We start from the raw sequence: 26,061 nt of genomic DNA on the forward strand, positions 1-26,061 counted from the left end.
GTCACTTTGGTTTCCTAAAACTCTGTGCTCCTACTTTTCAAGTGTCATTCAGCTGTTCCTTCAATATGCCCCCTCTAATTTGTATTTTTTTTTACTATTGTGTGATCCCTTATTTGAATCAGTTTTCTCTAACTTAGTTTGAGATAAAAATCTGTCTTGGAATTAATATGGGAGAAAAAAGCTAGAACATAAAAATAGCATCTCTAGCTTGAAGAGGAAGTCTGACCATAAATACAACTAAAAATGAATATTTTACTGCCTGCATCTGTAAGAGGTAGGAAAATGTTAGAACTTTTCCTATGATAATGCATCCACAGATTGATATATCTTCAGCACATATCCAAGTGTGTTGATGTGATGAAATATTTTTGTGAGCTGATACACAGCAGTAGACCAGAAGAATTTCTTTAGGTTGAATTTACTATGGCCTTAGTTTCTGGCTTTAAAAAGTGTAAATGTCAGCATTCATTCCTTATCGACCTAATGCGTTCATAGATGGCTTGCTTATACTTGTACATACTTAATGTTTGCATTCTGAATGGTAAAAATGTTAACTTTTTTTTTAAAAAGGTAGATATTATCATATAGAAACCAGGTTCCTAGAAACTTTGTGGATTTGGAGCAAGTTCAGGATAAACAGAAACTAATCCCCTCGTTAAATGGTGTACATATTTCTGACATTTTTCAATAGCAAGTCTATTTTGGTGCCCTTTATAGAGAAGTGGAGATGATGTATGGGAAATACTGTGCTTTTTGAAACCAGTCATTCTGCAGTATGAATAAATGGCTACCTTGTCTGGCAGGGACTTAAAAGAGTAGCAGAATTGAAAATCAGTGTCCTAGATTTCTGTTGCAAAACAGTTGCACAAATAACCCCTTCCCATAAATAATGTACTGATCTTCCTGGCTTGCTTACTGTGGATTGCAGCTATATACAAAGTACTCTCTATTGGGGGGAAAAAAAGTCCTTACTCGATGTACTTGATTGAGGTATTAATCTTAATGCAGCTACAAGACAAATTTGCAACTGAGGGAGCTAATGTGGAAGATAGATTTAAAGGCAATTTGTATCTCTTAGGCTGCTTTGCTCTTGTATATCTAGGTCACTTAACATCTTCTGCAACCCTCACTGCCATTTCTTCCAATCAGCAGCGCTAAGAGCAAGTATAACTTTAAAAATTAATGTCAGCAGTTGATAGGAATTTGACTCTTGCTCAGAGGGGAGATACTGAGATGGAATTTGAGAATTTCAGTTTTCTGAACTGGTAGAGAGCTGAAGTGCCATGTCTATGAAAACATCTAAGACTGGAATACCAGCAACGGTAGTTGCAACTCTCAGTTGCAGGTCTTTCTTTTGTGGGACAGCTCTGTAAGGAGTTGGTTAATAACCAGTGTCTGTTACTGACTCTGGGCAGCTGCTGAAAAGCTACAAAATTCTGCAGATTAGACTCCTCCTTATTCGTGGCTATTTCCTTCTTTGGCTTACTGTGTCTGTATGTTTCTATTCTGTGAAGTTGGTACAATTAAAAATTAAGAGTTTGCAACTCTTGTTTTGCAGATTTTTACTTTGAATAAGAGACTAAAAGCCTTACAGGACAACTTCATTTGTCTGACCCTCCCTTAGCCTATACCTTTTCAGATTTATTTATTTATTTTTAATGTGTATGTTTATGGATGTGAATACAGTTGTGGTAGCAGCTTTCATAGAAACACCTTTGGTGCTTCTTTAGCTTGTGCTATTTTTGTTGCTGCTTCATGTAGTGGATAGCATGTCAATAAAAAAACTAATGCTGCCAAATTTTTGGCTGCAAGTTTCCAGCTGAGTCTTCAAGGTTATAGAAAAAGCTGTTTACTAATTCATAAGTATGATTTGTAATTCGTACTGTTAAGTTTTATCCTATTTCTGTTACGTAGACTGAAAAAGCAGATGATGACCTATGCTAATCAAGCTTCCCTTTCCTAAATTCTTGCAGCTTTTCTCTTGCTGATTTCATCAGTGTACTTCTATTTGTGTGGTCATTTAATTGAAACACGAACCACAAAACAGACCTTCTAATATTGCCCTTGAACCATAGATTTCAGCTAACCAAAGGCTGAAGTTGAAGTTAGGTATACCAGAACTTGAAACATAGACACTCATGCTTTCCACTATTCCATGGCCATTATTCTGTGTTCTTCTGCTATTCCTGCTGCAGTGGTGCCACCAGAGTTGGTGGCAGAGGCCCAAAGCGAGTGGAGACATGGGGGCTCTGAGATGTGGGTGTAAGAGAGTGAGTTGTGTGTTCAATGGGGGAGGTTCATGGGATCTTGGTGATACCTAAGAATTTACTGATGGCAGATGAAGCTGTATCAAATTTGGTTTTCACGAGGAAGATGTACTTAACATCAGAATATTATAGTAACTATAAAGCCTAACCTTAATTTTTTTCTCATCTTTAGATATTCAAGAATTTTATGAAGTGACCTTATTGGACAATCCAAAATGCATTGATCACTCTCAGCCATCTGAACCAGTAGAGCATGTGAATACCTGGGACTTCTCCAGCCTTCCGAGCACAACAGTGACATCAGAAACACTGCCAAGCAGCCTTAGCCCAAGTGTAGAGGTATGATATAAAAGACTGTTTTATTTTTCTTGTTGAGACTATTAGTTCAACATTGTGTTCTACATTTCCTTCATTTTATAAAATATTAATTTTCAAAGAAAGTGTGCATTATTAAGTAGTCATAGGGGATTTAAGTATTGAAATGTTTAATAACGTATGCATTTTGCTTAGTCAAAAATTTATAAACTCGTTTGTCAAATGTGCCATTAAGTGACCATTAAATTGGATTTATGTTTTGATTTTGGAACCCTGCTGCCAGGTTTAGTATGTTTATACTCATCCATACTCGTGACTCTTGAGTCATTACTTCATTAGTAATATGGGAGATCTGAGGCCATATCTTTCTAATAGTAAATTTTTCAGTCTGTTGGGAAGAAATTCCCTGCTACTTCAATGTCCGTGTTCTGGAGGAGTTGTTTTTGAAAACTGTATGCAGCCAGTTGTCACTAATGAGTGGTGAGAACTGAGCACAGAAATGCACACTCATGTACATTTTTCACTAAGTCAAGATCTCCCTTCCTCTGTTCAAGTTGTAATGTTGCTTGAATCTTTTTATGTCAGACCTCTTATTTGTCCCCAAAGAGAAGAGCTTTGTTCCAAGTGTGCCCTGAACACTGGAGAAGGTGCGTGAGTAACTGAAGGCAGTGCTGTGCTGATCCGTTTTCGTGAACTAGCCATAGAGCTCAGGAGGAGCACTGGGAGAGACCAGCCAAAGGACTGGTCCTGCAGCCTGTTGGGAAGCTCAGGAGCTTGTACCACTGAGCAAGATAAAGTGGTGAGGATGCCTTAATGAGTGAAGCTTTATCAGAGGCTGTTTGGACTGTGGAAAAAAGTCCACTTAGCTGCAGATCAGAAGAGTGTGATGTGCTAATGAGTTTGTGCCGTTAAAAAAAAAAAAAGGTGCTTGTGCTTATTGTACCTTTTCCCAAGTTTGTTATATTGAAGCTAGTATGAAATACATCAGGAATGTTTTAAAGAGAACTACAGAGCAAATCCAAGACTTGTGTTCTTTTGGAAAGTAAAAAATGGCCAGTGGATGAAAGGTCAGCCAAGCCAGGGCGAGAGTTATATATTGCCAAGAACAGCTGTTAAAATGTGTTTACATGAAAAATCTGAGCAGCCTAGGTGTGCTGTGCTTTTCAGGTTTGTAAGTAATAGGACACTGAAGAATTAAAATTCTAGTTTAACTTGCAGTGTGGGAATAGATCTTCTTTGCTTTTTGAGAATCTTGATTATACACTGAAAAACTTAAATTGTATGTCTCTGTGGAATCTTAGTTACCTGAAATTGCATAGAGAAGGCCACTGTTGCCATAGTTACCTTAATGAAAACTTTCTCTAAGAATTGTAATGCTGGGGTATATGAGAAACAGTATGGAAAAAAACATTGTGCTGTTTACTTGTATGCCATCATCTAAATCCTAGGCTTAGAGCTGTAGAACTTCCCTTTCTGAAGGTATGGTGGGAATGGCATCTCTTAGAAGCAGGAGCAGAATGAACAACAGACAATAGGATACGCAAGGAGAAGCAAAGCTTATTTTGTCTTCTGAGGTGTTTCGAAATAAGCTCGTTCTAATGTATTTTGTGTTTGCATGTGCAGAGAACTTACTGAGGCACTTTGGGAGTCATTGCAGTGGCCCTTAGTCATGGAGGATGGATGAAGTTCCAGAAAATTGCAGATGGACAAATGCTGTCTTTTAAAAAGGGAATATGTAGGACCAAGGCAGGAGAGGAGGATCCAGGTTTAACAGGTACAAGGAATGATTCTACAGTCTTTTGGTAGCAAATTGGAAGTGATAAAGGAGCCAAATAATAGCTGTAATAGTTGTTGATGACAGTTTTATCAAACAGTTTCTTTCTAATATGGTAATAGTTCTTGTGCTGGGAAGAAACAGTAAATGTGATAAATTCTGATTTCAGTAAAACTTTTGGCATGGTTTAACAGGCTATCTTTTGAGATCATATATCAGTTCAAGTTTCTAAAAAAATACATCCGAATTTGGGTTGTTAGTAAAAACATCCTGATTAAATTAGTAATTAAACAATGGAAAGAGAATGGTGTGTTGCTGCTTCAGCACCTGAGACTAGAACGAAGCCTTGGGCAGTTGGGCAGGCTCTGGTTCAGCAGAATGAAGTGCAGTGTCCTGCACTTTGGCTGAACCAGTGGAAGTTCAGTAGTTAAGAAGTAGTTTCTCAGAAAAGGTCAGGGTCATTTTTGAATCTCAAGGTGAGTCAACCATGTCATAGGAACACCTTAATGACATAAGTGTAGTGTAAAACTGTTCTGCTCTACTTGGTCTGCATAAGGCTTGCTGGAGATACTGTCAAATTTGAGGTACCACGGTGCAAAAAAAAGATGTATAATTTCAGTGCTTAGAGATTGACATGGAGGATCTAAAGCTTGAAAAGGAATGAAGACTGGAAAGATTTGGTGCTGCTTAAAAGAATTGAACACTTAATTGGGAAACAGAATTTTCATGTATTTGTAGGCAAATGCGAAAAAGGAACATAGTATCCTGGCAGAGCTGTACATGGGCAGTCTCCCTTACTGAAGGTCTTCTGACTATCTTAAATGGCTTAATTTTTTTTCCCCCCTGTAATGCACTTGGGAACAGTCTAATGGACTTGAGGATTCATGTTCCTACCAAACCATTTTGTAATTGCTAAATATGCTCCTAATTCTAGCAACTGGGACTGGTAAGCACAGATGTGCTGCTATGAGATATGTGTTATGATGTTGCAACTGTAGCACCTTTTGTGCTTCCCCTGTAGGAGAAACTTGCTGACATCTGAAGTACAGAATAGTGGGTACTGATAAATCCAGGCTTTGTGATTGTTCACTTGCCAGCCCCCTACAGAAACTCTTTCCAGTTGTATACAAGTTTATTTATTTTGTGACCAAGACATCCATAGTAACAAAGACAGACTTACCAGGTCAAGGGTACTGTTCCCTGTATCTTCCTATACTGTACATGAGGGTGTATATAATTACCAAGTTGCAGCTTTAGTTTTTATTCTCATGTGCTGTTAGGCTGCCAGTAATACAAGGACTTGTCCTTGACACTGCACCGGTGACAACAGGCATATTATCATACCAAGGTCACTGATGTGTTGAAAGGAAGAATGACCTGATTTGGGAAGTCTCACCAGAGACGTGTTTGTTCTCAGCTGCACTGTTTGCTTCTCCAGTACAGTCTGGTGGTCATGATACGTAGTGTTACCTCACGGAACTTGAGCTGGTGTGGGTCACTTTGTTTTTTTAAGTGGCCCAGATTTGAACATTTATGACAAAGCTATCTGTCTTCCTTCAGATTTTTTGGGTCTTTAAGTATCATGTGAAAGCCACAGTCGTTTGACCTTCAGTATACGAAGGTCAGATTTTAGATTTACTGCCAGTATTTAAAAGCACAGTTGCACATGTTGGTGTTGATCCTCATTCATGTGAAACTGAAAACAAGCTTTTCTCCCAGTCTGGATCACTTACAGTAAATGTTACCTTGTATTTCATTAGTTAGAATATAGTTTCCATATTAAGTTATGAAGGTGAACAATTTTCAAAAGTGGTAGGTGGTAGGTTAGTGTTGGTTTCATTTTCTCTAAGACATTCTTAGTTTAACTTTCACATATATATGAAAATTGTTACATAAACATATAATCTTATTTGTTTTATTTGCCCTAATTCTTTCTTCTTCAGTGCCTTTTTTTCTTTATATACCTGAAAAGCGATATGTTCTCCTCAATATTTTGAAATGTAATGGTAAGTATGAGGATATACATTGACAATTTATATTCCACATATTTGCTATGTTAGTATGTGAAAATTTCATTTTATGCTGTAAAACTTAATGCATTTTTGTTTCAATAGTATCCTTTTTTAAGCTACTTAGGCTTTTTTTTTTAAAGTTATTTTATAATTGGTTTTAATCAGCCCAAGGGCATAGCATGTGTTTAACCTAATGATTTGTTTTGCTTGCTGAAATTTATTAGAGATTGAGGAGACTTCACCTTAATATTTAATCTGCTTTTGTTCATAGCCATCTTTTTTTTAATAAACTCTCACTTTTTATGCTTTGAATGCTGCTGTCCAGTTCAGTGTTAGTTCATTAAGCAGGTACAAGCAGATTGGCATACCAGATACACTTTGAGATTATTTTAGCTGTATCCTGTTGCTTGCCAGGCCAGTGAATCTGTAGGTGATAAGAATGGGACATTTTTTTCTTGCTTGGAAATTTTTAGTCTTTGAAGTAATACATTTCAACCCCGTTTCTTTTACCTTGAGGATATTTTTTGCTGTGGTTACTGTGGGCCAAGTAAGTATTCTTCCAGCTCACACTTTGATGGTATATATGAGAGCTGCTTAAGAGTGGGAATATAATGCTCTCCTAAAGGGATTAAGGATTGTATTACAAGAACTTTGTACACAGCTGACTTTGGGAATGACTTTTTAGCAATATGTGCTTGTGTATATACATAGAATAGTGGTATACAAGCTTAGGTTCCCTGAGCACTTCTAATGCGACATAGCCTAATTCTGTCTTTGCCTTTCTACTTCTGAATCAAAAGCCAGGAGTTTATCCCCACAGGTTGTGTATTAGAGAAAGTTAGAGCTACAGATGGCAAGTTTTCCTGTTCACAGCAATCTTCTTTTTCATGCTCTGTATTTCCTGGAACCTTATTTAGCAGTTCTATTTGTTTCAATCTCCAGCACAAAAGGATAATGGGGAAAAAAAAAAAAAAAAAAGGAAAAAGACAAAAAAGGCAAAAGAGTGACTCAAGACAGCAATAAGCAGGAGGGGAATGTTAATCCTTTCAGTGCTAGGAAATACTAAAAAAAACCCCTATATATGCAATTTGAAAAGGACGAATGGTTCATACCTTCTTCTTCTGTGCATTAAATACTGGGCTGAGGTGTGCACTGGCAAAGGGAACAGATCTGAAGCAAGATCTCAGCACTGGGAACCGTCTGAGAGCTGTGTGTATGTGCAGGAGGGAGCGGCAATGGAAGCTGTTTGCTGTGATCTGTGGTGCCATCTGTAGGTAGGACAGTTTGTGTTTGACAAATATGCTGGGAAACTTGAATTAGTGTTAGAAATCTCTAACCTAATTGAGTAGTGTATTGCTAAGAAATAGTTGTCTCATGACAACTATTCTTTTTTTAACTCTTTAAATCTGTAGGATATGTTTTAATATTATGATAATTTTAAATCTGAGAAGTTAAAAAGTGTTTGCTCCTTAGCTTAAGTTAAAAGCAGCCCTACTAAATTAATTTTAGATGTTAAACCCCCTCCCCCAGTGAACACTATCTCAAAGAAAATGTTTCACCTTAGGGGAGGGAACTCAATCTGGAGCCTCTTACAGATGGACAAACACATCTCTGTGTTTAGTGAGTAATAGTGGCTGAAGGACTTTGGTCTGATCTGAGGTTTCCCCATCTATCTGCACATGCCTGTGTGTTCAGTGTCTGGCATGTACGGAGATTGTCTGGCTCACTCTCTTCTAAGGTCCTTTTCCAACTTCTTTTTTTTTTTTTATGAAAAGAAAGAAAAGGAAACAGCTGATATGTCTGTAATTTCAGCTAAAATTTGACACAAAGGCAGAGCGGATAGGAAATTCTCTAAACATCTTGGGACTATAAAATAATTCAGGATTACCTGTGAGGTCCATCAGATTGCAAAGGATTTCAGTCAGCTGAGCCTTGAAAATATACAGGAATGGGAACTGCAAAACTTTTCTGGTCAGTCTGTTCCAGTGCTTGACTGTACTCATGGTGAAAAAGCTTTTCCTTTTTTCTGAATGAAATCTCTGTTTCAATTTATTTGTAGTTTCTAATGTTTTTCTATCATGCAGCATGAATTTGGCTCTCTCTTCTGGATAATCTCACTGTAGGTACCTGGAGGCTACTTTCAGGTTCTGCTGAACTTTTTTTCAAAGCTTAAACAAGCCCTGTGGTTTCATCCTCTCTTTAAGGATCATCTTCCAGCTGCCTCAACATTTTAATGGCCCTCTGCAGAACTTGTTCCATGTTATCAAAATCCTTGTCATACTGGGGGCCCAAAGTGGAATGCAGTATTCCAGATGTCCTATCAGAACTGCCAAGCAAAGGGGAATAATAGAGTTTTATGATACTACTGACTGTGTTTCTGTTAATGCAGGTCCTGTCTGCTTCCTTAGCTATCAAGGCATATTGCAGGCTTATGTTAAGTTTGCTCAGTATCTGTCAAAAGACAAAAAGTCTTTTTGAAGTGAATATTTTGAAAAGGGATAAAGTTAAGCTAACCTTCTTTCCACCTACAAAATGGGAATTGGCTTTTTTTACAAAGCAAGCAGTAATGTCATCTTAATCTTTGTAAGATTTTTGTGTAACTTCTTAATAAGGCAAGCTTATGTAGTCTGGAGGAAAGAATTTTGGATGTATGGTTTCTAGTGGAATGAAAAAAATTATGTGTGATTGGTAGCAGTTTGTATTCAGAATGGAATGGTACATCAGGCAGTTAATCAGGATCTCAGAGGAAGTCTTAGAATGAGATACCTGCACATGTAGAGCACATTATTAAAACAGCAGAATACTCTCGTTCTGTTTTTCTGTTTCTGAATTTTAACTGCAATATCTTCACCTGGCTTTTACAAAGTCAGTCGTACCTGTTGTAATAAAGAACTGTTCCTGGGAAAATCCCTGACCTATTGTGCTGTGTTCAAGTACCTTCTTTGCCTTAATATTTATAGAGATTCAGTATTGGCTGGCTTGGTAATATGCTGTGTCTGATTGTTGTACTCCCTGTTACCGAACTGGTCCTTTACACTTGTGTCTGTATGTGCATATTGCCCATCATTTTCTCAACTCCTTTGCAAAAATGACGTGATTGTTTTTATTTGAGCACCTAATGGTGTATAGTCCTGGGTTACTCAGGAACCTTCTTGCTTTCTGTTAACTTTACAGAGGGGAAATGGTATTTGGCTTGCTCGATATTTCACCTTCAGTTCTTGAGATCTGTTTGTAGAAAGAAAAGTAAGTCTTGAACTGAAGCTGAAAAAGTCCTGCTATTTCTAAAAATGCACCTTTCTCAATTCAGAAGTAAATGGAGAACTTACAATTAAATTTTTTTTTTTTTTTTTTGCTATCTAATTATGGCTTTTATAAACTTGGAATAATGACGTCTTGCAGCCAGGTTCAAAGGTACTTAGATAAACTAGGTTACAGCATCTCACAATTTTAGCGCTTGCAGTGATGGTAATGCTTGATCTTTGCTGAGTCTTTGTTATGTCCCCTCAAATATGCTGAGGTTGGGCAATTGCCACCCCCTGTGAAGCCGAGCTGAGCCTGCTGCTCTGGTTACACCTGTGACAGCTGTATGTTACGTGGGTGTTCTCACAGAATCTGAGGGCAAATTAGCATCTAAGTAACCATATGTGCTTTTAGATTTGTGGAGAGATGAAGAAATTATTTAGTGGCAAAATCAGTATTTTCCATGGCATTGTTTTAATTTGCATGGTTTTATTTCTATACATGGTTTATCTGTGCATGAATTCTCCTTTATTTAGTTATCTGGTGACTTTGTAGATAGAATCTCCCACACTGGAGAAAGAATAAGCATGTGAAGGTGCAAAAAGTGACTGTCAAAAACCCATCTCTTCTCTTTGTGTTTCTCACATGAGAATCATATTTGTTTTTTAATATTAATGCCATGAATATTGGTGGATGGAAATGCACTTTTTCCTTCTGGCCAAGCTGTGTAGAATAGTTGTTACTGATTGTTACTAAGATCACTTGGAGCTGATGGGACAGAAAGGTTTGTTTTTAGCAAGTAAGAATGACATTAAAGAGATTGCAATGCTTTTTACAAATTCAGTAGAATAACGGTGATTTTAATTGCTAACAGCACTATGTTACTTACTCTTCAGTGCATTAAATATGTGGCTTTTCATGCATTTCATGATTTGATTCAAGTTGTGGGATGTTGCTTCTCGCAATATAATTTAAAGAAAAGAAGGTTCTACGTTATTATTTAATTACAGTAGTTTTAGTTCTGTCTTTCTTACCTAGTTCTCATTTTGAAAAAACTGTATCTTCCCAGTTGCAAAATTTAACACATGCTTGCTCATTCACAGAGTTCTCTTTTTTCCAAAAAGCTGTATTATTTTTTCTTATGAGAATACTAAACTGCCTGAAGGTTTGAGTCTCGGTCAGTCTTTTTTGAACGCTTATTTCTACTATGTGAGGTATTTCCAGTGAAAAGTGTGCAGAAACTGCTTTTGGACTAGGAAAGGCTTATTTTATATGTAGTGCTCTCTTCGAGTGCTTATCTATTTGTGCACTATGTTTTTTGCTCTACTGTATAGTATGTGTGATTGCCATCTCTTTTCCTGTTTGTGGGCATTGTTAGCTGAAGATGGGTCCTGAGAGAACCATGTACACAGTTATCAGAAGGACTTTGCATCCCTCATAGTGGTGCAGTGATTGGTAAAGGGCTCTAATGGAACTTGGTTGTACAAGCTGTTCTGATCTGTAAAGCAGTGGATGCATTACTACTTTTCATGCACACTTGTTATGAGGTGACTTTGTATGTGCCCTCTGCTCTGAAGTGTTTAGTGTGCCTGTTCTTGATGAGCAGCCTGATCCACAAATCCTCAGCAAAGAAATGCCTTTTCCTCAGCGCTCTGGATAGGTCTCTTTTCTATATCTTGTAGTCTGCATTGGCAGCCTGAAGGTGGAAAGACTAATGGGCCTTGAGTCTTGTTGGAAGGGTGGTAGTGAGTTGGAGGGATAAAAATGGCATTATAATGATACTTAGTTCTGAAAGAGTCCCAGAGAAGGCAAGAGAACATAAAAATGAGGGGAACAGAGGTGATGGATTCTGAACATGAGCTGGTTGTAGACAGGATTAGGTCTACAGAAGCTTGATCTTAAACTAAGAGAGAAATTTCAGTGCTGAGAAGGTATCATTAATTTTTGCCCTTCATAGACTGAACATGAGGGACAAGCCAAGTTTGGGTGTGCTGTTGGATACTGTTGTTTCTGGGCTGGACAGTGGACATGTGCCAAATCACTGAAAAATGTATTTACTTAGTGTCCCTTAACTTTTTGGATACTTGCACTTTTTTAATTTCTCTGAACCTTACAGGTTTCCCAAAACAAGACTTGGTAAATGCAAGGATAATTTCTTTGTGGGATACCTTGTGGACATTCAGCTGTGAAAGTAATCACCCCCACCTTTTCTGACAGAGGAGTGTTCCATCAGCTTAACTGGTGCTTTTCTGCTTTTTGAAGTTAGAACTTTTAGCCTTCTGTCTGAGTTGACCCTTATCAGTCTGAAAGACATGTATTCTTCCCAGTGATGCTTTGTAGCAATGAGAACTTCACCTTGGCGTTCACAGTAGAAATTTTTCACAGACTGTGTAAAAATAAAAAAATATCTCTGGCTTGACTTGGTTGCACAAGTTAAAAATCCTCTTGGTGGCTGAGTAGTAGAAGATTTATCTTAAAGTTCCATTCCAGCTTGTCCTATAAAGGTAGCAACTGCCTGCAAAATCAAATGTGTAATTTTGGGAAGAATAGTCTCCTTGCATACCAGCCCTGTCCCTCCTCCTCCCCCTTCCAGCGTATACGGCAGAGTCTGGGAATAAAGTGGAGCCAAGTTGCAGAAAGCTTGAAGGGAACGCTCTAGATACACATTTAGTATGTTCTAGAGTTGTTTGCTGATGTAAAATACAGTCATTTTCACTAGTTGTACATCTTGGGCTAAAAGCAAACTATTGAGGATAAGATTTAATATCTTGAATTTACTTACTGAATTTTTTCAATATACTTCATTTTATTTGCAGCGAAGGTGGTAGCAGGAGACTTCATAGGACAAGAGTGGAAACTGAATTGACCATTTGCTTTAGTGCCTCTTGTGGGAAATTATTGTAATAAGGTTCTTACCAATGTATGAAACTGTCAGATTAGTGTTTCAGAGTACACAGATGTTGTTGGTCTTTTGTGCCCAAGTGTTAGACTTTCCCCAGCCGTGCTAATTAGGCTGAGGAGACAATGCCTGCCCATACAAACTTTGCCTTGTCACTGCATTACAGCCTTACAAAAGGAATGAAATTCTAGGTTAATTCCAGGCTCAAAATAGCGTTTCTCTTGCAATATGCATTACTCTTGCCTTGCCACTTTCTTGTCTCCCTGTTCTACATGGAATATTCCATTCATTACTGCTTAGGAAATCAGTTATTTTGCAGTCTGCAAATGCTGAAATGACGTTAGAGGAGAAATACTTGTTTGCAACCAAAACTATTTTTGAACAAACGCTTCATTTTAGAAATTGTAACCAGCTGAGAAAAGCTGAATTGAGATTTTTTGCTCTAAAATAATTTTGTATTGCATTTCATCAAATGATTCCCTGTGATGCTCATGTGTTAGGTAATCCTGAGAGAGGAGTATATGAAATAGAATACGAGGAGGTACTTAACTGGGATGGAACAGGATTTGACATCTTTTGTAGGATATTTTCAAGGATACATTTAAGTTATTCAGACATAGATAATCAAAATAGGTTAAGAATCTTTCATGAAACTTGAAGCATTTGTATTTTAGCCTGCTGCTTTTTCTCCACACTGTTTCTAACTCTGAATGAATCCAAAGGGAAACCTGGCACTCACTCCAGTGTTCTGACTATTAAATAAGTGTGCTCTTTCTCATTCTTTTGAGATGGTGTTTGGCTGTGTTTGAAAATAAACCTTTTTAAATATTTGGAAATATACCTGCTATGCTGAAACGATGGATTGCTTATGCATTGTAACAACAAAGGTAAGATGATAAAGCTTTTGATTAATGCCTACAATCTTGGAAGTTCTTGTTGAATCTTTCAGGTTTTGTCTACCTGTAATGAAAATATTTTGCTGGTTTTCTAGTGCTGATATTTTTTAATTTTAAACTGCAGATATTGTCAAAATAAATTCTATATTTGTTGCTAAGAACAATCATAGATGTTAATTCATTGAAGAGCTAATTATGCACATATTGAAAAATTCAAGTGTAGTAGAATGATTTATTTTCTCATTCTGCAGTTACACTCTCTTCTATAAAAATCCTCTCTCTTTAAACCTGCTAAAATAGTAGTTTGCTTTTTATTCCAGAGTGAGAAATTCCAATATGTGACCTTATGTTTAAAATAAGCATCAAAGAGAAGAAGATTAATCTGGCAAGTCCTGTTAGGGATGGATATATTTCAAGATGCTTTATTATCTTGATATTTTGCTGCTTTGAGATGAAGACACCCATATCGCTAAGTGTCATGACTTCTGTGCTAGGATAAAGTTTTACGTATGTTCATTTTTATTACAACCCACTTGTAACTGCTAAAGAGAAAATCTGATGCATAAACAGAATGTATTAGTAGTGTGCTTGTGAAATACTGACTTGATGATTTGTGTTGTTTGGAGACTTTTTTTTTCCTTCAAGTGATAAACTTGTTCTGTATTGCTCCCTTTTCCTTGGCTGTTTAAATATTTGCTGGTTTAATTTTTTCTTTTTTTACAAATTACTTTGACTTCTAGCATTCTTCTGGATAATCTGAAAGCATGAAACTTGCTTATACAAACATCCTTCTCAAGAAATATAATAAAATTGAGCATCTTTGAGAATATTAGATGGATTTAATGATAACTTTTATAAAAGAAAAGTTCAAGATGCTTCCCAGGTCTGTTTGACACAAGGAAGCAAAGGCTGACTGGAATGAGTGAAGTTACCTTGTCTCTCCCCAGCAAAGGAGTCTTTCTGTTGTTTGGCCTCATTTAACTAAATGCTGCTGTAGTACCTTGTAGTTTTAACTGAAGCTGTTTATGTAAAGTGGGACTTACAAAAGAACTGTTTGCTTCTCTGTGTAGTGTGATGTCTGATTACTTGGAAGTTGTAGTCTAATGAAACATATGTTCCTTGGTTTTGTGCATAAATCTGTTTTTCAAATGTTAAGGAAAATCAGTGCATGTAAGTAAGGCAATTTTGAAATTAGCATTAAGCAATGTGTGATGGGATTAGTATTAATGTTAAATGCTTCCCTGTTCTGCAACTTGAGTGGAAGAGTATTTGAAACAATTCATTGTTACTCTTCTGACTAGGGAAGAGAAGGATTTGGCCAGCAAGAGGAATTTCCTAATGAATTTGAGAAATCTTTCATAATTTCATCTTTGATAATTCTGTTTTGCTTAATTTGGAATTAAGGTCTAATCACAATGGGTGAACAGGTCCTTAAAGTAATTTCTGTCCTGTCTTCAAAGGTCCAAATGGTTTACTTTGCCCAAATCTAGTGCAGAGTACTGATTAATACAGTATTTTTTCCCCTTTATGTGGGCACATTTGGTTTGATGTAGGTAGGCAAATTTGCATCACTGCAACCATGGATACTATTAAGAGCAGGCATGTGGGCTGAGCTTACAGTAATGATTTTTATTTAAGTCATAGTTTTAAATAAGTTCATGGCATTTAAAAGTACAGAATATGAAAAACCATTGATTTTTCCAGAAAAAGCTATTTTTGAACAGTCATTCTTAGCTTGTTTGTTCTGTAGTATATTTCAAGTAAAACAGTTGAATTTAAAATTAAAATGATGTAAAATTGCTTTAAATAATGTTTCTAGTCTGACTAGTGAGAAAGAACGATTGTTTTGTACCATTTGTACTCCAAAACACTCAGAAGTATCCTGGGCTGCACCAGAGCAGCATCACTGTAGTCCAGAACTGGGTTTTGGCTACTGTCAGAAACAAGGTAGCTCCGGAGAGGGGAAGCAGGTATGATGTATCAATTAAGGGAGAGAGATGAAGGCTTTTTTTTTTTTAAAGTTGTTAAACTTCAGCTGTGAGACCTCCTAAATTCTGGGTTTCCTCTGTTCTGGGTGAGCACAATGTTGTGAGGTGCCTGAGCACAAACAGCTACAGCCGGTGTGGCTGAAATGGAAAAGGTAACACTGAATTTGTGATTCCTGTAGGTTTCCTCACTTGGTTGTGCATTGCTCTGTAGTTCAAAGTCCCACTGTTGTTATTGTCAGTTTTTGGAATTTCCCTCAGTTTAAGTCAATTGTGCATAATGGAACATGCACTGGAAATGATCTTGTCTAACCACACTTGCTTAAAGCAGAGGCAGCATCAACTTAGACCAAGTCATTTAGGGCTTTGATAGGCTTTTGTAAACCCCCTTGCCCTGACTCAGTTTGAAGTAGTCTCTTTTCCTGCTGTGCACATGGGCCAAGTTTTTTTTTCTTGGAAGTCTCCTCTTAGACATGAAAAGGCTCCTGCCAAGCACCTTTCTCTGTGTTGAACAAGATCAGTTCCCTGAACGTTCCTTGCTTGTGCTTCTGCCTAGACAATCTCGGTAGCTTTCCACTGTATGTGATCCTCTATTCCAGATGTGATCTGCCAAGTGTTAGAAAAAACTTAAGATGTTGCCATGCAAGTTTTAAACTTCTAAAGCTACTGTGTGCATAAACCCTGAAAACTCCAGTGTTGGTAGGAAATAAAATATGAGAGGCAGTTGTGTGAAAACGGAAACAGTTAAAATCTAAGCTTTTATGTATATACTTGATGGAGAAATTACTTGGTGGGCCCAAAGGAGGATGCTTTCTTAAGTGGAGGAACAAAATACAGAATTATAAATTTAAAATTGTAGAAGAGATGTAAATGAATTATATGGGAAATTACTACACTAAAAGCTTAAGAAAATACATTGAGAGCTTAATAGTCCACAACAGCCCTTCCAAGTTGGCAATGTGAATAATGTGTCATGATGGGTTTTGGCCAAGAACTTAATTTTGCAAACATTCCACGTCCTCACTAAAAAGCAAATTGCTTTTCAAACATATTTGATTGGATAAATCATAGTTATCTGGTGAGCCAGTTGAGTAGTGCTAATAATAGGTCACTGGACTTCAGTACGCCATCTGGTTGTAGTGTTGAAGAAATGGGTGCAGAATCAGTCATAAAAGCTTTGGAAAGTGAAAAATATGGTGCCTCACCAATGCTGGCAGCACCAGCAGATGGTATGAAATTGCTCTTGCATGTAATCTTGAAGTATAATGCAGTGCCAAAGAAACAGCTGCCTACTAGATAGTTGGTGTCAAAATCAAGGATGGTTGTCTGCAGTCTGAAGGATAGGCCAACTTTCATTTGGAATAGGAGACCAAGCATGGGGAATGTCTACTGTAAATGGGTTTAAAGGGTATTTGACAAAAACAACAAGGAATGCAAGCAGAGAATAATGATCTTGTGGTCATGCCAGGAGAAATGACGTCCCAGCTGCCTGCATTTGTGGTTGTGAACAAGACTTTAAAAAGTTTGAAGTTTTAATGTAAAGAATGGACTTTTGCAAGGGGTCATGCTTCTACTCTACATGGCAAATAAAGAAGTCCTGTGCAACGTCGCATAGCATGAGATTGGTTAGATCTGGAGGTTGTAGGTAAGAACTTCAGAAATGCTCTTTTTTGGGTTCTATGGATGGAACTGAAGGTGGTTTCTCTTGAGTTCTGAAGATGAATAGGTTTGAAGATGATAAAAGGTGACAGCAATAGCGATGAAGATGGCATGGAGTGACAGTGGAGGAAGGATAAAGGGACCTGATACACAAAATCTGAAAAGCTGTGCCAAGAAAGTATGAGAAAATAGACTGACCTAAGGCAAATCATTAGTAGAAGTTTACATTCTTACTGTGTATTGATTAGAAGAATATAATAAACTTTCTGCATTTAACTTCTTTTTCAGGAGATTCTCTGAATCTCAGAGTTCTCTTTCTGTTAACATATTATTTGGTATTCTCCCAACCAATAAGAGTTTAAGACTCAAGGTCTTCCTGGGCCAGAGGCAATTGCTCTGTAGTATTCTTTGGCTTTCTCTTACATGCATTGTCTATCTCACCAAAATGCACATAGAATACAAAACAGAGGTATAAATCTGTGGCATGTACTTCTTATACAGAGCATCTCCAGAGATATAATATTTGTTTGATTGCTACTTGAAAATGACTGCAAGTATACAGGGTCATTTAATTCATAAACCAAAACTTATTAGAATTGTGTAGTTATTCCAGCAGAGACATCAGTGAAATTTGTATTTGTTGGAGTTTTTGTGCTGGAAGAAACTGGACACCATGTAACTGGGGTGTTTACATGAATCTGATGAATCTCACGTGAATCTCTTTAGTTGTTTTGTGTGTTTGTACTTATTTTCCCTTCTGTATTTAAAATAAAAGCTGCTAATGAACTAGATATAAGTGACAAATGAGTTGTATATGGTTACTGCACCAGTTTTGGGCATGTTTGGTTAGGAATTAATTGAAGAGTAGATAAAACAAATGCCTGGTAAAGATGAGTATTTCCAGCAGTTGAGTTGTACAGCTTGTGGACTGACTCTGAGAATATGGTGAGGAATATGTGTAGATTGGAGATGCTGAATGCAGCAGTAAAAAAAGAGAATAACTTTCTGAAATCAATCCTATAAATAAGACCCCTTCATAGCATTTTCACAGGTCCATTTGCCTGCCTGGAACTGTGTAGGTTGATTCAGAGGAGCTGATGATCATAATCTGGGTAATTTTCCAAAGGTAGGATTAGTGGCAGCAGAGTGGTGAAGCATTCATTCCTGATCAGTTTTGCTTTGCTGTCCTGTTTACTATGGCAGAAGAATTCAGTCTTTGGCTTCATGAGTGACAGTGAAATCTGATTGCTGCTGAGAGTGCTTCTACTTCCTTTTATTCACTGCTTACCTGCTGGGAACCTGGTAGAACTTGGTATGGTTTTGTGCTGGCTGCTGAGTGAAGGCAGCTCATGGAAAAGTCAAATAAACACTAGACCTATGAAAAGGTAGAGTTGGAAAGTGTTGAGCAATTTAAGTGACTCAGATGCCTGTGAAAAGGCAGGTAAAATGGTAAGATTTAACAGCTCAACACCTCTGGAAAGAAGGTGAGAAGAGCAGTGATTTTTTCTGCAGCAGAATCAGAATACTTGCCCTGTTTGGCTGCTGCTCATGGAACTGGACCCTCAGAGTGAACAACTCTGGCAGAGTTTCCTGTTGTAATGAAAACAGTGGGTGAATAAATGGAGGGTTGTTCGTAGTTGGGCATATGGTCTCCAACACGATTCCTTCAGTAGGCAGAGGTATTTAAATTTCTTGGTAGCAAAAAACCCAAAAGGCTTCCTCCCTTATTTGAAGTGAGATTTCAGGCTGGCTGAGCTCACTGGTTGATTATCTGGTATGCTGCTAGTCAGATTTGTTTTACTAGCCAGCACTGTGCTTGATCACTTTTGTGAATGCAGTGCCTTTCACCAGGGCTTTAACGTGAGGGGTGTTTTTACACTTTATTTGAGGCTTAATCATAGTCTGATGTTTTGTCAGTGGGTATTACTCATACTTTCATAAGTGGGAATAACATTACTTGAATCTCATTCCTAGGACTGGTATTTATCACACCAAAAAGAAACCAAACATGGAAGACATGGTCAGGTGGAGGCCATCCCTATTTAAGTGATATTCAGCCTTGTTAGGTTTGTGGGGTTTTTGTGGTGGTGTGGTTTTTGTTGTTTTGTGGTTTGGTTTTTTTTGAGATGTTTCTTTGAAGAATATAAGTTGCCACAACTTGGGCTTGGAGGAAGCAAGGACACCCTTGAATGAAGTTCTAATACATACTAAAAGTCTAACTGAGAGTTGCTGTCTTAAAGGTCAGTGTGGGCAGGAATTATCAGCGTTTTCTGAATTCATCTTAATGCCCAACAGAGAATGAACAGGCCTTAGGGGATTTTAGTGACAAACTCATATTGCCTGGAAGAATGCCCTCCCCTCCGCTCTGTTAAAACATTAGAACGATAATTACTTCCTTCTTTCAGTCTTTGTGCTCTAACAGTGGGTTTACTTGTGCGCACAAATACTAAATGTTGATGACATTTTTGTTCTGTCTTATCTTGGTGGGGCTGAGTGTGCCAGGCATCATTCATGGTTCTTTCAAATGTGCCATTGAGATGGAGCACCACTGCAGGGAATTCTCCCTCCTCTGTGGCCTCTTCTTCTTAACTATTGGAGAAATTGTGTGATAGTTGCATTTAGCCACCTGCATTTAGGGTGACTATTGCCTAGTGAAGACACCCCCCTGAGGATGCTATTTGCATGTTGTATGTGTGACACAAGATGTGCCAGTGGTGTATCCCAAGCTCCAGAGCTTTTCTCTTAAGCAGACTACAAAGGCTCTTCTAACTTGGGCTTCCAGCTGCAGGGGTGGTGGGTGGCCAAACATGGTAGCAATGAATCTGGAACTGGACAGCTGCTCCTTGCATTCTTACGTTTGTACTTTATTTATCTATATAATAGCTCTGTTGAAGTCCTTGCAATGTTATAATGATGGACTTAGTCCACTTTCCTTCTGTAATTAAAAGACAGCCTTTCACTTTTGTACACTCATTATTTCTTTGAAAGTATGTAGTAATTCAAAATTGTGCATATTTGACTTGTACATTCTGGTATCTTTTTGTAAATGTTTTACCCAGAAGGAAACTTCTTTCTTCCATCTGCTATTTTTCTATTGGGGGGGAAAAATCCCTCAAGCCATTCACATGTGGTAAAATGAAACTATTTATCACATGACTGAGCCTAAAAAAATTTACTTTGGTTGATTTAGCTTTAGTTTAGAAAAGCACCATAATAGTTAATTCAGGTACAGTTCTCCTCAAAAAACCTCCAAACTCAAAATGAAGAAGAGATGTCTGTCATAACTCAGCAGTCTGAAGCGATGATGCTATTGCAGTTCATTTAAAAAAGAACACCTCCCCCAACCAGATCACCTTTTTGCTGCTATCTGTAGTTAAGTCCAATAATAACTTAACAGTTATTCAAGAAGGCAAAAGTAGGACTATTTTCTTACATGAAATCTTTCCTACCTGCTGTGTTTCCTTTTCCTTCAGGCTAAGGAAATGGTGAGGGAATACTTTAACTAGCGAATTTTTTTTTTAATTGAAGTTTGACTCGTTATATGCTCTAAAAATTAGAGTTAGGATGAGAAGGAGTAGTAAACTTAGTGATCTGTTATTAATAAATGCATCTTAAAGCTGTTTGTAGAAAATTTCCTGGAAATAAACATTGCTTGTATGGTGAGAAATGGATCAATTTCTCTATTTCCTCACTTCCCATTAGGTTGTTTACAGGATCTTGATGTACACAGCTTGTTTTAGGCAAGGAACTATAATTCACGTGACTGGAGAGAAGTCTGTAGTTGGGCTGAAAGCAGGATGGCTTTTATAACTCTGTTCCTGATCTTATTTTGATCAATTGAAATATTCCTCGGAGGCCATCAGCGTATTTTGAGGAGATGGAAAATTTCTGCTTTAATTCGGTGTTATATAAGTGCCACTGCAAACTGTACGTTCCCAGCTGGAAGCACTATTAGAGCAGTGAGGGAAATGCTGTCTGGAAAGGAAGAAGCTGCAAGAGCTTGGTCTTCATGATGTAGGGAATATGTTTCCGAAAACAAAAGATGCTAGTGACTGTTCAAATGAGATGATGTTGAAGTGGGAACAATAAGAATTAAGCTAAAATAAATTAACACTGGAAATCAAAAGAATCCGTGCTGCTAAAGTAATTAGTTAATAAAAGGCTTTTATAACAATAATGTAGATAGCACGAGCTCATTATGATGTAGCTGGATGATTTTAAAGGTCACATTAAGTTGTTTATTATGGGTTTAGGTTGTTTGAGAGGCTTAGCAGAAAAATCTGTCTCACTTTGCATGATTTTCAGTGAAAAGCACCAGATTGGATTGGATCCAAAAATGAGGATTTTTAGTCATCTCAAATCCTGTCAGCACTATTTGTAGCATATTCTAATGTAACTCTCTTGACACAAGGATTGCAGAAGTACATATCTGGTAATGTTAAACAGGAAAATTAATTTCAAAATAGGATCATTTCAACTTTCTTCCTATTAAGTGTCAATCTGAAAACTTTTACTTTTTTTACCACTAATCAAAGTGTTTCTTCATCTATTCAATTCAGAGAATAAAGTAAAAATGAGGGTTTGTGCATTGATTCACCAGTGCAATTTATAAACATCACATTGAAACAACTTTGGTACCAGATTGTGACTGTAATGAAGGAAATGAAAAACTTTTTGGCAGAATCAATTTGCTTCTTCTCAGGTTTTATTTTTAGTTCAAATCTGATGCTTGGAAATCACAGTGAACTTTTTTTATTTTGGTTTGTCATTTCAGTTTGAAGTGTACGAAGACTTTGGAAAAAGGAATAGAATTTAATCTAGACTTGAGTGTTTTGCATTCTTACCTTTAAATAAATGCTGCTACTGCTGCCAACAGGGAAGTGCTTTTGAGTGGCAATGGAGAACTGCTGCCCTCTACTGTGTACAATGTGCTTCTCTCAGATTAACAAATCGGGACGATGCGCTGTCTACTGCTGAGAATTTAGCAAAGCTTCCTTATCCCTCTGAGATTTGAAGTATATGAGGATGTTCTTTTAAAAGGTAGAGAGGATCACAAAAATGGAGTATTAACTTGCAGGTTACAGAGCTGGTATTAATTTGTTGACTTGCTGCTCATGAAGCTGTAAATCTTGTTAATATTACATATGTTTTTTATATTTCTACGTTATTTTGCAAATTTCTTTACATAGTTAATACCCATCCACATCCACTATAAAAATATGTACATATGATAATTTTAGTTAAAATTGGATTATCCTGGCCCTCAGCCTAATTAATGATTTCCTGAAACATAAGAACTGGCAACACCAAACCATTTTTATTTTGGTGATTTTTTTTTTTTTTCCTATGAAATGTCTTAAAGGGCTTTTGCAAACTCTGGCAAGTATTATTTTTATCTCTTTCCTTTCTTAATTTAATTTTTTGTGTCCTAAGCAATCCGTAAACACACAAGAAATGTGAAAACTTTCTAACCTGCATTCTGTGTTGTATGGCTTTTGTAGACACTCCTTGGCACTACAGTGCATTAAAATTTTCATTTCCTTTCTCGTTTCCCTTTCTGTTGTTCCTGTTTGTCATTATATCAGTGTGCCTCTAATGAATACTAAAGATGCCTGAGGGAAGCCTGGAGTTGATCTGATGTTCTGGTAGTAGATGATGAAAATTGAAACCTTCAGAGTACAGGTATTCTTTAAAAATGGAGTTGGACTTGTAGGTGATCCTTGTGGGTCCCTTCCAACTCAGGATATTCTATGACTGGCAATTCATCTTAAGATGAGGCTTAGGTTAGATGTTAATAAAAGTTGTTCACTGAAAGGATGGTCAGGCATTGGAATAGGCTGCCCAGAGAAGTGGTGGAATAACATCCCCAGAAGTGGTCAAAAGGCATATGGATGTTGCACTTGGGGATATGTTTTAGTGGTGAACACAGTGCTCTCTGGTTAATGGTTGGAGCTGATGATTTTTGAGGTCTTTTCCCACCCTAGTGATTCTATTCTATGATTGTAAGTGAAAGACAAGTGTCCACTTAGTTACTGTCCCACTCTAGAAGGCAGCTTGTGAAAGATTTCCTGAGATAGTGATTACACTTACACATTTTTTATTAGGCTCTAGTTAGTTGATTTGCTATTTTGTAGTTCCTTTTTGAACATTTGATATCTGTGGCAATGAGTTCTGCATTTGCTTTCAAACATTTGCTGGGTAGTTGTGCTAATATTAGCCTGTGTTGTCTTAAATAGTTAGTAGTTACATTTCGCATGCCTTTCCTCTGCCACTCATCTTTTTAAAGATTGTGTGTCTTGTTCCCAACTCATAAAGCTGCTTGCTTTATAAGGTCAAGAGCTTTGGCAGTTAAGTCTTCTCAGATGGAAGCCACTGAGCACCTTTTCCCTTCCTGTTATTCCCTTTACTTTTTTGTGGCTACTTTTATCAGATGAGATGATCAGAAATGTCTCCAATAGGCAAGATTTGTGAGTATCTCAAAGTTATACAGAGAAGTAATACTTTTTGGTTTTCTGTAAGTTTCTTTTTTGAAAATTGGAACTCTAACTTTGAGCTTTGCTCTACTTGGTGGTTTAAAAACTTCTCTATAATTTTAGTGAAGGTATTATTTTCTAGGTGTTCTAAAGGCAACACAGGGGAGAGAAAAGGGGAGAATGACCTAAATTAGATTTAACATGCTGTCATATTCACTCAGGTATTTGGGTCCTAACTGACGTCATTTCAAAGCTGAAGTAGGGCACTATTTTCTGTACCAAGGTATTGCATCTTGCTAAAACATACTAAGAAGAAATACTCTGTTTTGAACAGTTGTGCAATTACTTTGCCAATAGCTGCTGGTGTTTAAGAACTGGTGACTGTGTTGCCCTGGATTCCTGCTGAAGAGCTGTGGTTTAGTATTAATGTGCAGAAGCTCTGGGGTTGATAAGTAGGACTGAGTCCAGGATCAATATTTTGAAGGTTTGATTAATAAACTGTGGATATAAATCTAAATCAAAGTTAAATTTGATTTAAGCTGCTAACATTGCAAGCTTAAAAAACACACCATTTTTATGCTTTAATAGTTTTGAGGTAATAGGTAAGAAATATTTATTACCTGTTTCTGAAGTTTTCTTGGAGCATATTTCATTGCCAGTCAAAGTACTACTGCTATGTTTTTGCTATTGGAAGGGTTGTTCTTTGTACCTTCTCTCAAAGTATGATGTTTCAGGGGAGTGGAGGAGCAGATTGTGAAAGCATTTGTAACCAAGGTAGACTGGAGTAAGCTTATGGTCAGGGTAATGGCCCTTGGTAATAATAAAGTATGTAAAGCATCACTGCTTGAATTCTTAGCAAGCAAAATTTGGCTCTACTTTGACACTGACTTTTACTGTAAGAATAAGTGTTTTAATTTGTGCTCACTGACATTAAGAAAATTTAACCTGCTATAAGAAAATGTGATTTGAGCTTCCTTTTTGGAGCTTCCATTCATATGTCTCTACGCTTCTCACTTAAGCTGTTCTGTCGTGGTAAGTTGTGTTTTCAGCTTTTAAAAGCTGTAAGACCATCTTCATCCCCCAACTCTTTTTTTTGAGCTTGTTAATTAACTTATTTTCTCCTTATTTGCAAGCTCTGAACATGTTACTGCACTGTTTAATATATTAATGAGCACTACATAGGAGAATCAATCTGCTAACAGCAGCAGAAATACTTGGAGAAATACTTTATTTCCAGAAAATCTGGAGAGAAGTGATACTCACTTTTTAGCAGAATGGTCTCCTACCCTAAACTGCTCATGGCTTTCATCCTGGCTGCTGTTCCACATGACTCTCAGATGCATCTCAGTACAGCTGTTATTCCCTGTATCAGTACATGGATTTGTTCAATCCTTGCTGCAGAACTCAGCATAGCTCCTTGCTGGGCTGCATGAACTGCCTCCTCACCCAGTGCTCCAAGTCAGAGGTCTGTGTTAAGGTCCTTCCGTTTCTTGTATTGGCCCTTCAGCAGTGGAGTGTGGCCTGTTGGTCTCCTTGGGGTGTGCTCTGTGTCGTTGTGCAAGCAACAGGTGACAAGGTTGAGCAGTGTGGGCCCCAGTATCTCACCTTGGGGTGCTCTGCTTGTTCCAGCTGCAGGCCAGACATGGTGCTGTCAGTCACTTTTTGAGCCAGGTGGTCCGCAAGTTTTCAACCCAGTCTGTTGGTCCTGCCTGGTACTGCTTGACTTACAGAGAAGAAAGCTTCAAGAGGCCCTGTTGGAAGCCTTTCAAAGCCTTGGTCTCTACCTGTCTGTTCTGTGCCTTCTTGCAACTCTCCCCTTTACCTTTTAGTTTCACAGAAAGTGGCAGAAGAATCAATGACCTGAAGGTAATAACAGCCTTCCTCGGCTAATAACAAAGGGTAAATCACCAGCACCCTTACCATTTGGATTGAGATGGTAGTCCTTTCTTGTAAAAGGATTTGCATTTTAAGATGGAGAAAGTGATGGAGTTGCAGTGAATTGAAACTGTAGGCCAGCAAATTCTTTTATCCATTGGAGTCAAAATATCATTATGAATCTTTTCCCATTTAGAGGAGGGTGTCATCTCTGTTTTTGAAATGTTCAGATTCATTAGAATGGCATAAGACACCACACACTAATGGCATTTCTCCTTTAAGCATGGTACCAATTTTGTATGAAAAAATCTTTTTGAAAACAATTCTTTCCTTTAGAACCCAGTGACAGTCCTCTGAGTACTCAGAAATGTGTGGCAGGTACTGGAATACCCACAGAACAGCATTGCTGTCTAGATTCTGTCCAGAGCTCAGTAGACTATTTTATAATTGAAACATGATCAGTTTTCACTGTTTTTGAAACAGCAGGACTGGAGGACTGATTTGTTTGTCTCTGGGAAGAGCCTTCTTACTGTCTGCAGAAACACAGTTATTGTTGAAGCACTTCATCTCCACTGGCTATGAGAGGTTGTTAGCCTGTACTCTTTTCTGCTCTGTTGCTTTGATGTAGCACCAAATATGTCAAATTGCAGTCTTGTCTTCATGTCG

The 26,061-nt window shown here is 37.6% G+C and overlaps 1 protein-coding gene across 23 annotated transcripts in view; it reads left to right on the top strand.

The window, feature by feature from the left end:
• The window catches only part of DLG1 (discs large MAGUK scaffold protein 1), a 148,944-nt gene that overhangs the window by 11,178 nt on the left and 111,705 nt on the right, over positions 1–26,061 (top strand). For 22 of the 23 annotated variants that reach the window (XM_027884020.1, XM_027884022.1, XM_027884028.1 and 19 more), the window contains exon 3: positions 2,440–2,606. In XM_027884020.1, coding sequence (XP_027739821.1) covers positions 2,440–2,606 — 167 coding nt within the window. Of the gene's footprint in view, positions 1–2,439; positions 2,607–12,826; positions 13,395–26,061 lie in introns of those variants that run through there. The other variant, XM_027884046.1, reaches the window with a different exon arrangement.

The sequence above is a fragment of the Empidonax traillii genome, unplaced genomic scaffold (genome assembly GCF_003031625.1).
Source record: "Empidonax traillii isolate 1590-97213 ecotype Southwest subspecies unplaced genomic scaffold, ASM303162v1 scaffold138:size3245559, whole genome shotgun sequence".
NCBI classification, from domain to species: domain Eukaryota; kingdom Metazoa; phylum Chordata; class Aves; order Passeriformes; family Tyrannidae; genus Empidonax; species Empidonax traillii.